This window comes from Myxocyprinus asiaticus, chromosome 13 (genome assembly GCF_019703515.2).
Source record: "Myxocyprinus asiaticus isolate MX2 ecotype Aquarium Trade chromosome 13, UBuf_Myxa_2, whole genome shotgun sequence".
NCBI lineage: Eukaryota > Metazoa > Chordata > Actinopteri > Cypriniformes > Catostomidae > Myxocyprinus > Myxocyprinus asiaticus.
In genome coordinates this window covers 33924758-33936804 of record NC_059356.1, presented here as the reverse complement: position 1 = coordinate 33936804, position 12047 = coordinate 33924758, and the positions used below count along the sequence as shown (strand labels likewise).

The following is a 12047-nucleotide window of genomic DNA, read 5'->3' as shown; positions in this document are numbered from 1 at the left end:
TTTATGCCTCAGTTTGGTCAGAGATCAGATCTATTGACAATACTGACTATAACTATTAAAGATACACAGATGTATCGGTTTTGTCAGATAAAAGCAACTATCACCGATCACCACACTCTGTTGCATTGGGTTCTGTGGATCCTGCAGGAGTGCAGGCCTCTACATCAGAACTGCCTTTGATACAAGGGGCTGAGGTGGGTTCGAGCAGGCATTATTTAGTCTGGCTTTTAGGCAGCACTGCAACATAACACAGAATTTTGAGCAGGAACAGGGCAGCCTCAACTCGGCTGTGTAAAGACGCCTGTAGAGACACTGAAAATAGTTATTAAGTTGTGTAATTATCAGTGATTTGAAACAAGGGAGCCTAAAAAAGCAGAACCACCAAACTTCTGCACGGGATTAAGAGTATTGTGCACAATTTTAATAATTCCCACAAGTTCCACATTCAGCGCGTTCACTTTCCACATTCACTTTAAAGTGCAACTGTGAATTACTAAACCAATAGATACAGAGGAACAAATAAAATCAATAAACTTTTATCAAATTGAAATTTCAGAAGATGCGCTAGTAAATCTGCTCAATCTCTCTCTTTCTCTCTCTCACGTGCAGCTGTCAGCAGCGTATTGAGCGCTTGAGTTTAGTGTGAGCTCGTGCAGTGAGGGAGCACTTATAATATAAAAAATACAAATATTTTAAAATATCCAAAAATCCTTTAAAAAAAAGATACATTCACCTGAGAAGTAGCATATAAGATATTTAGACTTGCTTTTAGAGAATAGATCTTGAATATATTTTGTCTTTACTGCACTCGCAGAAGTATAACCAAGTGAAGAAATACACTTATATTTAAGATACAGTCTCTGAAAGCAAGTCTAAATATCTTATATGTTGCTTCTCAAATAAATGTATCTTGTTTTAAGGATTTTTAGACTATTTTAAATGGAAGACAAAAACACTTGATAACAATAGGATTTTTTGCAGTGAAGTTTTTACTGAATTAAATTTAATAAAAAGTATTTTTTTTCCTTTAATTCAGGGCATGTCATTTAGAGGTATTTTTAAAAGATGATTTTGTTCTCTTTATTGTTAGTAAGCATGTTTAATACAACCTTTTAAGTCGGGGCACAAGCTGAATAGTCGGTTAAGAGCTAATGATTAATCATTGCAATAATCACCGAACGGTCGAATAACCGTTAGTTTAGTCAATTATTAAAATAATCGCTAGTTGCAGCCCTATTGTAAAGGTACAAAATGTACCTGGAAATCAAATATTGCCCCTCACTGAAAAAGTTGATTTCTGACCCTGGTTCCATCTGACCTATACAGGAATAGAGAAAAGTATGCCCACCCCCCGCAGTGACATTTAGGTGAGTTTGTTGTATGTTTTAGTGTTACAAGTTTTAAGCTAAGCTTGCAATGCTTTTGGGAAGTGCAGCCCTGGCGGAATCTGAACTCTGCAGAAAACTCTGAATTGCGAGATGTTTCATGTTTGTTTATTAAATATTTTGGCTAATTTCATGATGCTTTTAGCCACCAAAAAGAGAGTAGTATTTTAAGGCTCATTTGATACATTGTGCTATGTTTAAATCCCTTCAGCAGAGTGCCGCAGATTTCCCCCAAAAAAATCAGTGCAGTAACTGCAAAAAAACTCTCCATTTTCCTTATGAACTTACAAATAACTATGGAATTCATTTACAAAAGTTATATCTTCACTGACTGGACTACTTGGTCTTTAAATGCTCAAAAATCCAATGGAAATTAAAGATTCATCCTTCAAATATTAACATAGAAGGGGAAAGGAAAAGCACTCTGTGGTTATGTAGTTCCCACTGAGCTATCTTCCAAATTAGTCTGTCTATCACTAGTACTAGCAGCAGTCTGCATTTCTCCTCAACTTTAGACTCTAAATTAGGGGTGCACCGATCAATCGGCCACCAATCGGAATCAGCCAATATTAGTCTTAAGGCCGATCATGCCAAGATTTAGGACTGATCTTTTTTGCAGCGCAGGGAATCACACATACACTGCTCCTCTAATGAATGAGCGCTTGCTCAGCCCTCGATGCATGACAGAGTGGCCTTTGGAGGGTGAGTTGGGAATTCTAAGCATTCACGAATTTAAACTTTCAGACATGCTGTAATTCAGATGAAAATGCCGTTTTGTATTTTAAATATGTAAGAATTACACGTGTATGAATATTAAGTTGCCCATTTTCTAGAGTCGTTACGGTAGTAATTCTGACTCGCTACACAGTGAGCAGGACGAGGATAAAGAGGCTGCTAACGGGTATAAAAATGAACTAAACAACAAATAAACATTAGAAATAAACACAGAGACTGTTTGAGCGATCACGATCACTTTCAGCTTCACTCTCTTCAACATGAGCGCTCTCAGTGTCAATCAAACATACATGCTCTCAATATCTCAGTCACTCATCCCAGTGCTATTCTCTGAGGATCCCAATTTAAATCAGATTAATATTAGTCATAATAACAGATGTAACTGTTTAAACTTTAATAAAGGCACTGCGTCTCCACACATTTGCTTAATAATTAGTGATTTGTTACAACAAGGTGCCAAAGACAGTAAACAAATCATAGATCTTTTTGTAAAGTGTTACTGTAATTTTACTGTGTGGGGCATAAACATAACTGCAGCATATAACTTGCAAAAGTGTGGCAAAGGGCACTTTTCTTTTTTCTAGTGTTAAAAAAAATAGGAAATCGTATCGCACCACTAGTGCTTAATATGCAGTTGTTGCCTCAAATTTCACATAGCTACAGATATTTTTTCATTTAATGCCAGTCTGGCCTGTAAAATAAATCTTTTTGATTAACTCTTTCATTCTTTCTTCTCCGTTGCTTAAAAAAAACAAAAAACAAAAAACAAATGGAATCGCCATTGAAAAATCATGATCGGTGCATCCCTACTCTAAATATTTACAGATGTCCTCTCTGAACCAGCATGAAATGAGTAAACACAGAAGAACCAACACACAACTCACTTTTTTTATTTTTATTTTTTTCACAAACAGCTAGATCCAAAATCAATTCATAGGGCAAGGCGTTTTTTTACAATGCTTCGAGTAGAATATAGGACAGATATACTCAGGTTTTTGGCTTGCTTGAACTAGAACACTCTAGAAATCGAATTACTAATTTGCCATTTAGATGTTGCATGTATCCAAAGCAAGTTACAGTACACTTACCACAGGGACAGTCCCCCTGGTTTAACATGAGGTTAAGTGCCTTGCTCAAGGGCACCATGGTGGTGGTCCATGGATCGTCCCTTACATCTTGTCCTACCCAGACATGATGTGATAAGATTCCAGCGACAAGCAATCTGTCTGTCCACACCAGGCGTGATGCAACACTGCGATATTCATACACTAAAATGAGGATAATTTACGGTAAAGTGTAAAAAAACAATGCAATTACAGACAGAAAATTCTCACATAAGCGCCATAACACTTTCTACGGCAAGCCCCAACGGGAAAAATACACAATCACACACATACACAGGGAAAAGTTACTTTATGGATCGCATCCTTATTCAGTCTGTTTATGTTCACACGATACTCCTGCTGTTATTTCGCTGATCTCCATGTGACAGGAAGCAGAGAGAAAGTTAGAATGTGCCATTCTGAAACTGTGTGTGTGTAAACCATCTGAGCACATCAAGACAGCATGTCCCTCAGGGACATATGCCTACAGCGTTATTCACTAGGGGTGTAATGATGCATCGATCCAATGACCAACGATCCAATGTTATCGATACAACGCGTAAATATCAATATAGACATTTTTTAAAGATGTACGTTTATTTTAATACTCTCATGTCAGCCTCGTCCGTACGCATTTCCTTCAGGCAGTGAAGCAACCGTATTACATTAATTTACCTTTATGAGCGCTAAATCTGCTTTTCATGTGGGACACGGATGTGCGCGAGGTCTTTGTGCTCTGGTATCCATGCGCATGCATCAACCGAGCTTCACGCGAAATGCCAGCTGCATTGACAGGATCCGTGCGAGCGCATCAACCAAGCACTTTGAGCGTGGCTCAAATGCACGATTAATTCGGGCTTCCATCTATATTGTTGCACATGCGACCCATTTGAATTTTACATGAGAATTTGCTATTTTAAAGTATTGAGAAGTTCAACCATGTGAAACATCTTGACGACACCGACATTCTGAACAGCACTAACAAGGGAAATAGAAACACCTGCTCAGTTCCAGCATCAGTTATAAGACTTTACACATCTACACATCAGCACCCCCTTACTAACATTTATCCCAGTTAACGGTAACAGAATTTTTCATTACAACTGTGGAAGTTGTAGCCAAGAAAACCAAGGATAGCACAGATAGTTGGAAACAAGTCATGGGTATGTAAGTACTTTGAATTGGACTAAACTGAAAAATTACTTGTGCGTGACTTAATTTTTTATATTATTTATCTGTATAATTTTTTTCAACATCTGAAGTTCCTTATTTTGTTGTGGATGTCCCAATGTGTACTGAGAGAGCTGAATAAAATAATCAAATTATATTTTGGTTGCATTTGAGGGCAAAAAAACAATTTCACTGATTGTGTAAAATAGGCACATAATATCGGAATATTGATCGCAGGCCACTGAATCAAATCGTACCGCGGCAGACTTTGAAGTATCGGCAAATATCAGATCGCAGGCCAAGAGAATCCATTCAAGATCGTATCGTGATGAAACGTCCGATTTACACCCCTATTATTCACCGTCACAAGCCTTATTAGGGCTGAAATCCATGGATGGTTCATGCAGACATCTGTGTTGATTTTTAGTGATTGTGCAAAGCAGCTCTTTTGAAGCTGGACCAGCAAGCTCCCCCAGGACAGCTCAGGCAAGAGTTGTCGTTGTGAGAGCTCTCACACTCATAAAATACACACTGCTCCCTCATACGTTGAGCCAACAAGATAAACAGCAGCACATTTGTATGAAAAGGTCTGGAACAAGAGCAACTCGGGTCCGGTTCTCCTGCCTGTACACACGCGTCTCATTTGAATATGAAAGGCATAGGTCCTTACTAGTGGGAGTAAACTGGTCTCTCGATCACCTCATTCATTTCAGCATTAGGACAGAGTGTGGATTATCTCATCACAGCAAAACGAAAGCTGTGAAATAAAAAAATTAAAAAGCTTAAAACTGGTCTTTACGGTTTGCTATACAGAGTTTGTGGCTACCTGTTCTGCTTTTTCTCAAAAGCTCAACGAACATAGTCATGTAAACACAACTATTCCCTTTTTTTGTATTCTGAGGGCATTCACAGCTCTTAAATACACACCCAAAAAACTGTTTGCAAAATCAAGATGTTAAGAAGCAAACTCCTGGAAATTTCATGGACAGCAGGAATAATTTTGACAAATAAACATTAAACTGTATGCTAAACAACCAATTAGTGGAAAATGTCAAAGTGTCATGAGAACTCGTGATAATTCGTCCAAAATGGCAAAATCATAAGATATTGTATGACTTGGCTCGTACGACTGGCTTTAGGACCAACCAACAAATCAACAAACAGAATTTCAAATCTATACAATACAGGCATCAAATTTCAGCTAGCCACCAATCCAAAGAAATCCAAGAAATGAAACGTCTGTGAACAAATCTGGTTACTCATTCCATATTTATTTATGCAATCCGAAATGACTGATGTACCTAACAAACTTCTCATGTCTCCTTAAAAACCCTGATGTTTCCTCTCTTCTGTGGTACACACAAGTTATCTTCCAATTCAATCATGGTTAAGTACAGAAATAATGCTTGATCAAAACTAGGGCTGGCTATTGATCACAGATTTTCAATTTGATTTCAATTTCGATTCAATATGGATTCATATGGGTTTATTTCAGTTATAATGTCCCATTTGCTTAAAAGATCTCCCAGCTAATGCTATTAATTGGGGACCTTTTAAGTAGGTATATTAGGAAAAAATTCATTTTACTCATATTTTATTACTTTATCATTATTTTGATCACATTTTGGCTTTTTAAAAACAAACATAAATGTATTCAATCAACAAATAAGATATTATATTTTATATATTATTTTTGTTACATATTTATTGTTAAATTGCATAATTTGTACTATTTACAAGTATTTACATTGATTTAACACATGCTAAAACCTGTACCGTCTCTTTAACAAACAAAAAAAAAAAAAAAAATGGCATTTCTGTAAACAGCGCCTTTAAATGACTGCATGTTAACTAGAGAGGACTCGAATGGCTTTACCTCATCTGTGCGATGCATGATTAGAATAAAAAAATAAAAGTACAAATAAAAAGTTTGTGGGGGGCCTGGGTAGCTCAGTGGTAAAAGACGCTGGCTACCACCCCTGGAGTTTGCTAGTTCGAATCCCAGGGTGTGCTGAGTAACTCCAGCCAGGTCTCCTAAGCAACCAAATTGTCCCGGTTGCTAGGGTGGGTAGTGTCACATGGGGTAACCTCCTCGTGGTTGCTATAATGTGGTTCGTTCTCGGTGGGGCGCGTGGTGAGTCGAGCGCAGATGCCGTGGTTGGTGGCTCCAAGCTATGTCTCCGTGGCAACGCACTCAACAAGGCAACTGGGATTCATCCTCCGCCACCCGGATTGAGGCGAATCACTACACCACCACGAGGACTTAAAAGCGCACTGGAATTTTTTTTTTTTTATCAACACCTGACTGTAAAGAACAGAAAGGGTATCAAAAGAGATGGTATTCAATGACTAATGGGTTGTATGGATCTCATCTTGGACACACATTACACAGAACAACTGTTACACTCAACACGCTGTGAAAGGATCTCGCTTCTGAACACTTCACAAATAGCCTACACAATTATTGGTGAGTGAAATGTTAAACATTTACCAACCAGTTGCCAAATATATTCACTTTAGTCGCATAGCACGAAATTTGGTTGCAAATGTGAGTGATTTCCTCTCATTGTAGTAGAAGGTTGCGCACTGAGTGAAAGATTGATCTTGGGATTTAAGAATCGATATCGAAATCATTCAAAAGAAGATTGCGCTTAATCGTAAAAACTATATTTTTACCCACCCCAATCAAAACCCTGATGTTTCTCTTTTTCCATGCTCCAAACAAGTCGTTTTCCTAAGCAAAAATCTGGGTTACAGTGTACACTTAGAATGGAAGTCAATGGGGCCCATTTGTAAATGTTAAAATACTCAATGTTTCAAAAGTAAAGCCACAACAAGACGTATACAATATGTATGTTAACATGCTTTTAGTGTGATAAAATATTTTACTAACCTTTTCTGTATATATTTTATCTAATGCTGTAAACCCTTAACCCCAAAACGACCATGAAAACAATTATTTAAACAACTGTACAGCTTAAATATCACACAAGTTTTAACAGAAAAATTAATGTGTGCTTTTATAAAATTGTAAGTTTTACATTTCTGCCTTTAAACCCTCCAGAAATTGGCCCCATTCAATTAAATTTTTTGTAAGTGCCTCACTGTAACCTCCATTTTTGCTCTTTTTAAAGAAGAGACAAAATATTGGATGGATCAAGTTACTTTATAGACATCCGGTAGCAGCGGTACAAACAAATGAATTCATTTCAGATAATTTTACTCTGGATAGGGGCACCCGGCAGGGATGCCCTCTTTCCCCATTATTGTTCTGTCTTGCCCTGGAACCATTAGCAGCTGATTTTCCAGGGGTGGTGGCGGAAGGTATGGCACATAAGCTTTTGCTTTACACAGATGATATTTTATTACTCGTCTCAGACCCCACTAGATCTATGCCTTGTCTCAACAGGATTATTAATTCCTTTTCCAAGTTCTCAGGATACAGAGTCAATTGGTCTAAATCCGAAGTATTGGCTCTGACAGCGTACTGCCCAGTAACGGCTTTCCAGCCGGGCGCTTTCCAGTGGCCTAAACAGGGCATTAAGTATTTGAGTATTTTATTCCCAGCAAATTTGTGTGATTTAGTTAATGAGTTAATTTTGACCCTTTAATAAAAAGATTTGAGGAATGTGGGCAGGTGGGCTTCATTACATTTATCTATGACTGGGAAGGTTAATGTTATTAAAATGAACTGTATTCCAAAATTCAATTTAGCTCATTGTGAGACTGGGTTGGCACCTTTAACACAAATCTATTTATATTTTATCTGAACAACATAAAGTCAGGATTAAACAATATGCAATACTGTAACAGATACAAACAGGACAGTAAATTCCTACTTGCAATGGTTCCGCCCCCCTGCAAGCCAGCATATGCCACCTAGACTCACCACCATACACAACAGTAATACTACAGAGCTGGCAATGTTTGCCAATTCCCCTGTTAAAGCCACAGTAATTTCTGACTCAGTCACTTTGAGAGATGGCTTTGTTCTGTAATGCCATCTTAGATTATTCTGGCTGAAAGAGATCTGTTACTCAAGCATGCTGTGCATATGTGTGGGAAGTGTTGGGCAACTCACCGCTGCTGTAGGCATATGGAGACTCTGCAGATCCATCTTGAAGGCTGTCCAGGATCTCTCCTTTCCCCACATCACTGTCTCCCACCAGGAGGAACTTGAGCAGGTAGTCATAGCTCTTCACAGGGCTGCCCTGAGTGCCCATGATTGCTCACTTTGAATGGGTAATTAAGCCAAATCAGCAGACAGACCCATTCAAACCATCTCCCACCCTTCCAAGCCAGGTTCAACAATGCAAAAATGCAACCTTGTGTCGTTTATAGGTTATTAACTTTAAAAAGTCCACCCTTGTTAACTTTTCTGACCTTAACTTTTTTATTTATGATATCACCCTGTGTATAAACACTTGGTGGTGACTGGCAAACTGCTCGGTTGTTTACATTTCTTCACACACGCTCAAATGATAGTCACAGAAACATAATAAAAACAAAACACTTAAAAATCACCAGAAATTGCCGAATACATCTGTTTTATCACGGCAAATTATTGCTACAACAATAAAAGCTATGGAGCTATTGCATTGTTAGCACGCGCCTGCCAAATGTCAAGAAATAATTTATCTAAACTCACTTCTATTTAGCAACTCCGTTATACAAATATGGCCGACGAGAATAAATATCTGTTATCCTAAAACGAATTAAAATGTATTAAAGCGAGCAGTTGTTCAGATGCGAGCAGCAGCGCAGCGGCGGCTAACGCTAGCTTCAAGCTTAGCGCGAGTCAACAACAAACGCGTAACATTGATTTAATACGCTGCTTTCATTCAACTAGTGCAGCAGACAGTCGCAAAAACACAATTCATCCCTTTAGAAATTTAAGGAAAACCCAAGACATTTAAAGAGAGTGAGAATATCCACAATCGGGCTTAATTTAGCTTGAGCAGCCAATGCTAGCGCGTCTGGTAGAAACCATGGCTCCTTTTCTCTGTTTTCCTCTGAATAACAAAGATTCATGTAATTTCACACTGCCCCTCCGAGAAATGAGTCGGTTCTGGAGCCAAGCGCGGAAGGTGAGGGATTAATAGATAATCTGATGTGCTGGATATTATTTCTCGTGCTGTAAATGCTCTTGAATATCCAAATATGTCCCATGTTCAGTCACACAGATGAGATCGCACACTGTCACGCTGAGCTTTCACATCTGCGTACTGCTGCGCTCGGACTGTACCTCCCCCATACACACATACACACTGGCTGTGCCTCAAAACCAGGGGCGGATATACCGGGGTGGCACACGACGGCAAATGCCACCCTAAAAAAAGGCATTGCCACCCAAGTATAAGTATACAAATGTATAAAATATAAATGTAAGATGTTGACATTGTGTAGGGGTTTATTCATGTCTAACTGCCTCAATTCTCACCAAACGCACAAATGTCTACAGAGACTAATCGCGTGATTGATTACAGCAGCGACCAATCCCGTGAAACTATTTCAGTGGTCAATGGCGTGATGAGTTACAGCAGCAGCCAATCGCGTACTCGCTGGTTTAGGTTTTTTGAGCTTATTTCCACAACAACAATATGACAATATGGACAAATACATGGAGAAAAAGAGGTAAGAGATTATTTTTATTTTCTCATGTTTTCACTGAATGATTACTCAATGTATTGCTGTCAGTTGAGACATGTCCTCAGCACTTTCTGAAATAGCTTTCGTCAGGTATGTTTATAATCCAGATGAAATATCTCCAGTTCTCACAGAATAGGAGTATCTATTTCATCTGTGTGTATGTTCTGATTGGCGATCCGGCACTGGAATGTGTTGTTTTTAATTTTATGATAAATGTTTGTTGTTGCTGTTATTAGTGTCGTTTAGTGTCAGCAGTTTTTTCTGCAGCTCACGCTCTTACGGGAAATAGAAAAGCAAAATATGTCCCCCATTGTGATGGCCTTCTCTGCCGTATTGTTTGTGTGTATGTAGAGTGTGTGTTTTGTCTTTATCTCCCTCTCTCTTAATCGCTCTCAGGTGAGGGGTATCCAGGTGAGCTGATTGTTGATGAGGCGCGCCGGGTGTGCAGTGTGTTTCCTTCCTATATAAGTATAATTATATACAAGTATACATATAAGAGTGTTTCATGGCTGGGTTGTGCAATGGAAAATGAGTGTTCGTGAGCTGTGTCATCTTGGTCCTGCTCTCGTGCAGATTCCCGCTGCTGGAGCGGAGAGTTTGTGGTTGTTGCTGTCTGAACTTCGGAGTTAGCTGTTTTTTTTAAAATACAGAACGGTCAATAAATGTGTCTCGGATGTTTCCGCTACTCTCGTCTCCCTGCATCTTTTATTGCATTTTATTTTTAAAGTGTAACACCCATCCACTGACATACAGATGCAATCTTGTTTTATTAAAATAAAGTTATATTTGGGTGAATTAGAAACCAGAACCACTAAAAACTAGATGCAAAAATTAACCACTAGACCAGTCAGTTATGTTCTTGATTAAATTGCTGATCTATGTGTTCATCTACTGACTAACAAAATTCCAAGACTGATGGTGGCAGATGTAGAGATGAAATAACCATATTATGTGAAATATCTATTTGAGTGCTTGAACTGATAATTAAAAATGACTGTTTATCAAAATAGGTGATTTAAAAGGATCTTTTATTGTGCACAAAATAATTAATATTCATGAATTTTGCAGCACTGCCACGCAAAGTACAGTTTTCCTAGAGTTTATTTTTGAACTAATTCTGTGTTAATGTTTGCTTTCAAATGGATTATTCTAGCTGTTACAAGGTTGATAGGCCTACAGGATTTTATTAGCAGAATAACATTGGGTATGCATGCACTCTCCATCCACGGGTACACTTAACACAAAACAATTTGGCCTGCATAATGTGAATTCCACATTGTTTATTCCAGATTGTCAGTTTTATGTCAAGCTAAGGAACATTTACAATTTGTTGATGTGTTTAATAGACAATGACTTGGTGCTCTGGAGATTTTTTTTTTTTTTTTTTTTTATGTTGGCAAATCAGTAGCAAATTTGTGGTTCCAGTGGAAATGCAGTTGTATCGCAAATTCATTGATATTTATAATTTGATACTGACTCCAGTTAATGAACTAGTACTTGTTGCAATGAAGCTTGGTACCTTGATCCATAAGAACTATGCATGGGTGGTTGCTTTGGTGTTCCACCCCTCACAGTCTGCATGTCACCCCTTGCAAAAATGTCTAGATCCGCCCCTACTCAAAACATAGTGAGCTGCCTACCTAGACAACATGTTTGGGCATAGTTAGCGTAGTAAATAAATCATAAATGCAGTATCCACAATATTCTCAGCAAGTCCACTGCATTTCGCTAGGTGGGCGGAATTTCCGGTTGGCTAGCAGAAGTGCAATCAGTTGGCGTTTTGTGTGTAGCCGGCCTCTGCTTGCTTGCATGTCATGCGGTTAGATTCTTGCTTTTTTTGCTCATTTCATATTTTAGCAATACAAATAACTGTCAATAACCTCTAATAAGCTCCACTTGTCTCATTCCAAACCTGATATTTTCTTTCTTCCATGGTACACAACCTATTAAAGTCATGGCAAGGTTTAGGGTTTGAGTAAGGGGTTAGACTTTACAGTTATGTGGT

General features: G+C 38.4%; 1 protein-coding gene across 1 annotated transcript in view; it reads right to left on the bottom strand.

The window, feature by feature from the left end:
* rab40c (RAB40c, member RAS oncogene family) overlaps positions 1–9607 on the bottom strand; it is a 28072-nt gene extending 18465 nt beyond the window's left edge. Inside the window, exon 1 of the mRNA XM_051713906.1 lies at positions 8475–9607. Within this exon, the coding sequence (XP_051569866.1) occupies positions 8475–8616 (142 nt within the window). The 5' untranslated portion in view covers positions 8617–9607. The remainder of the gene's footprint in view (positions 1–8474) is intronic.
* Positions 9608–12047: the final 2440 nt, after the last annotated feature.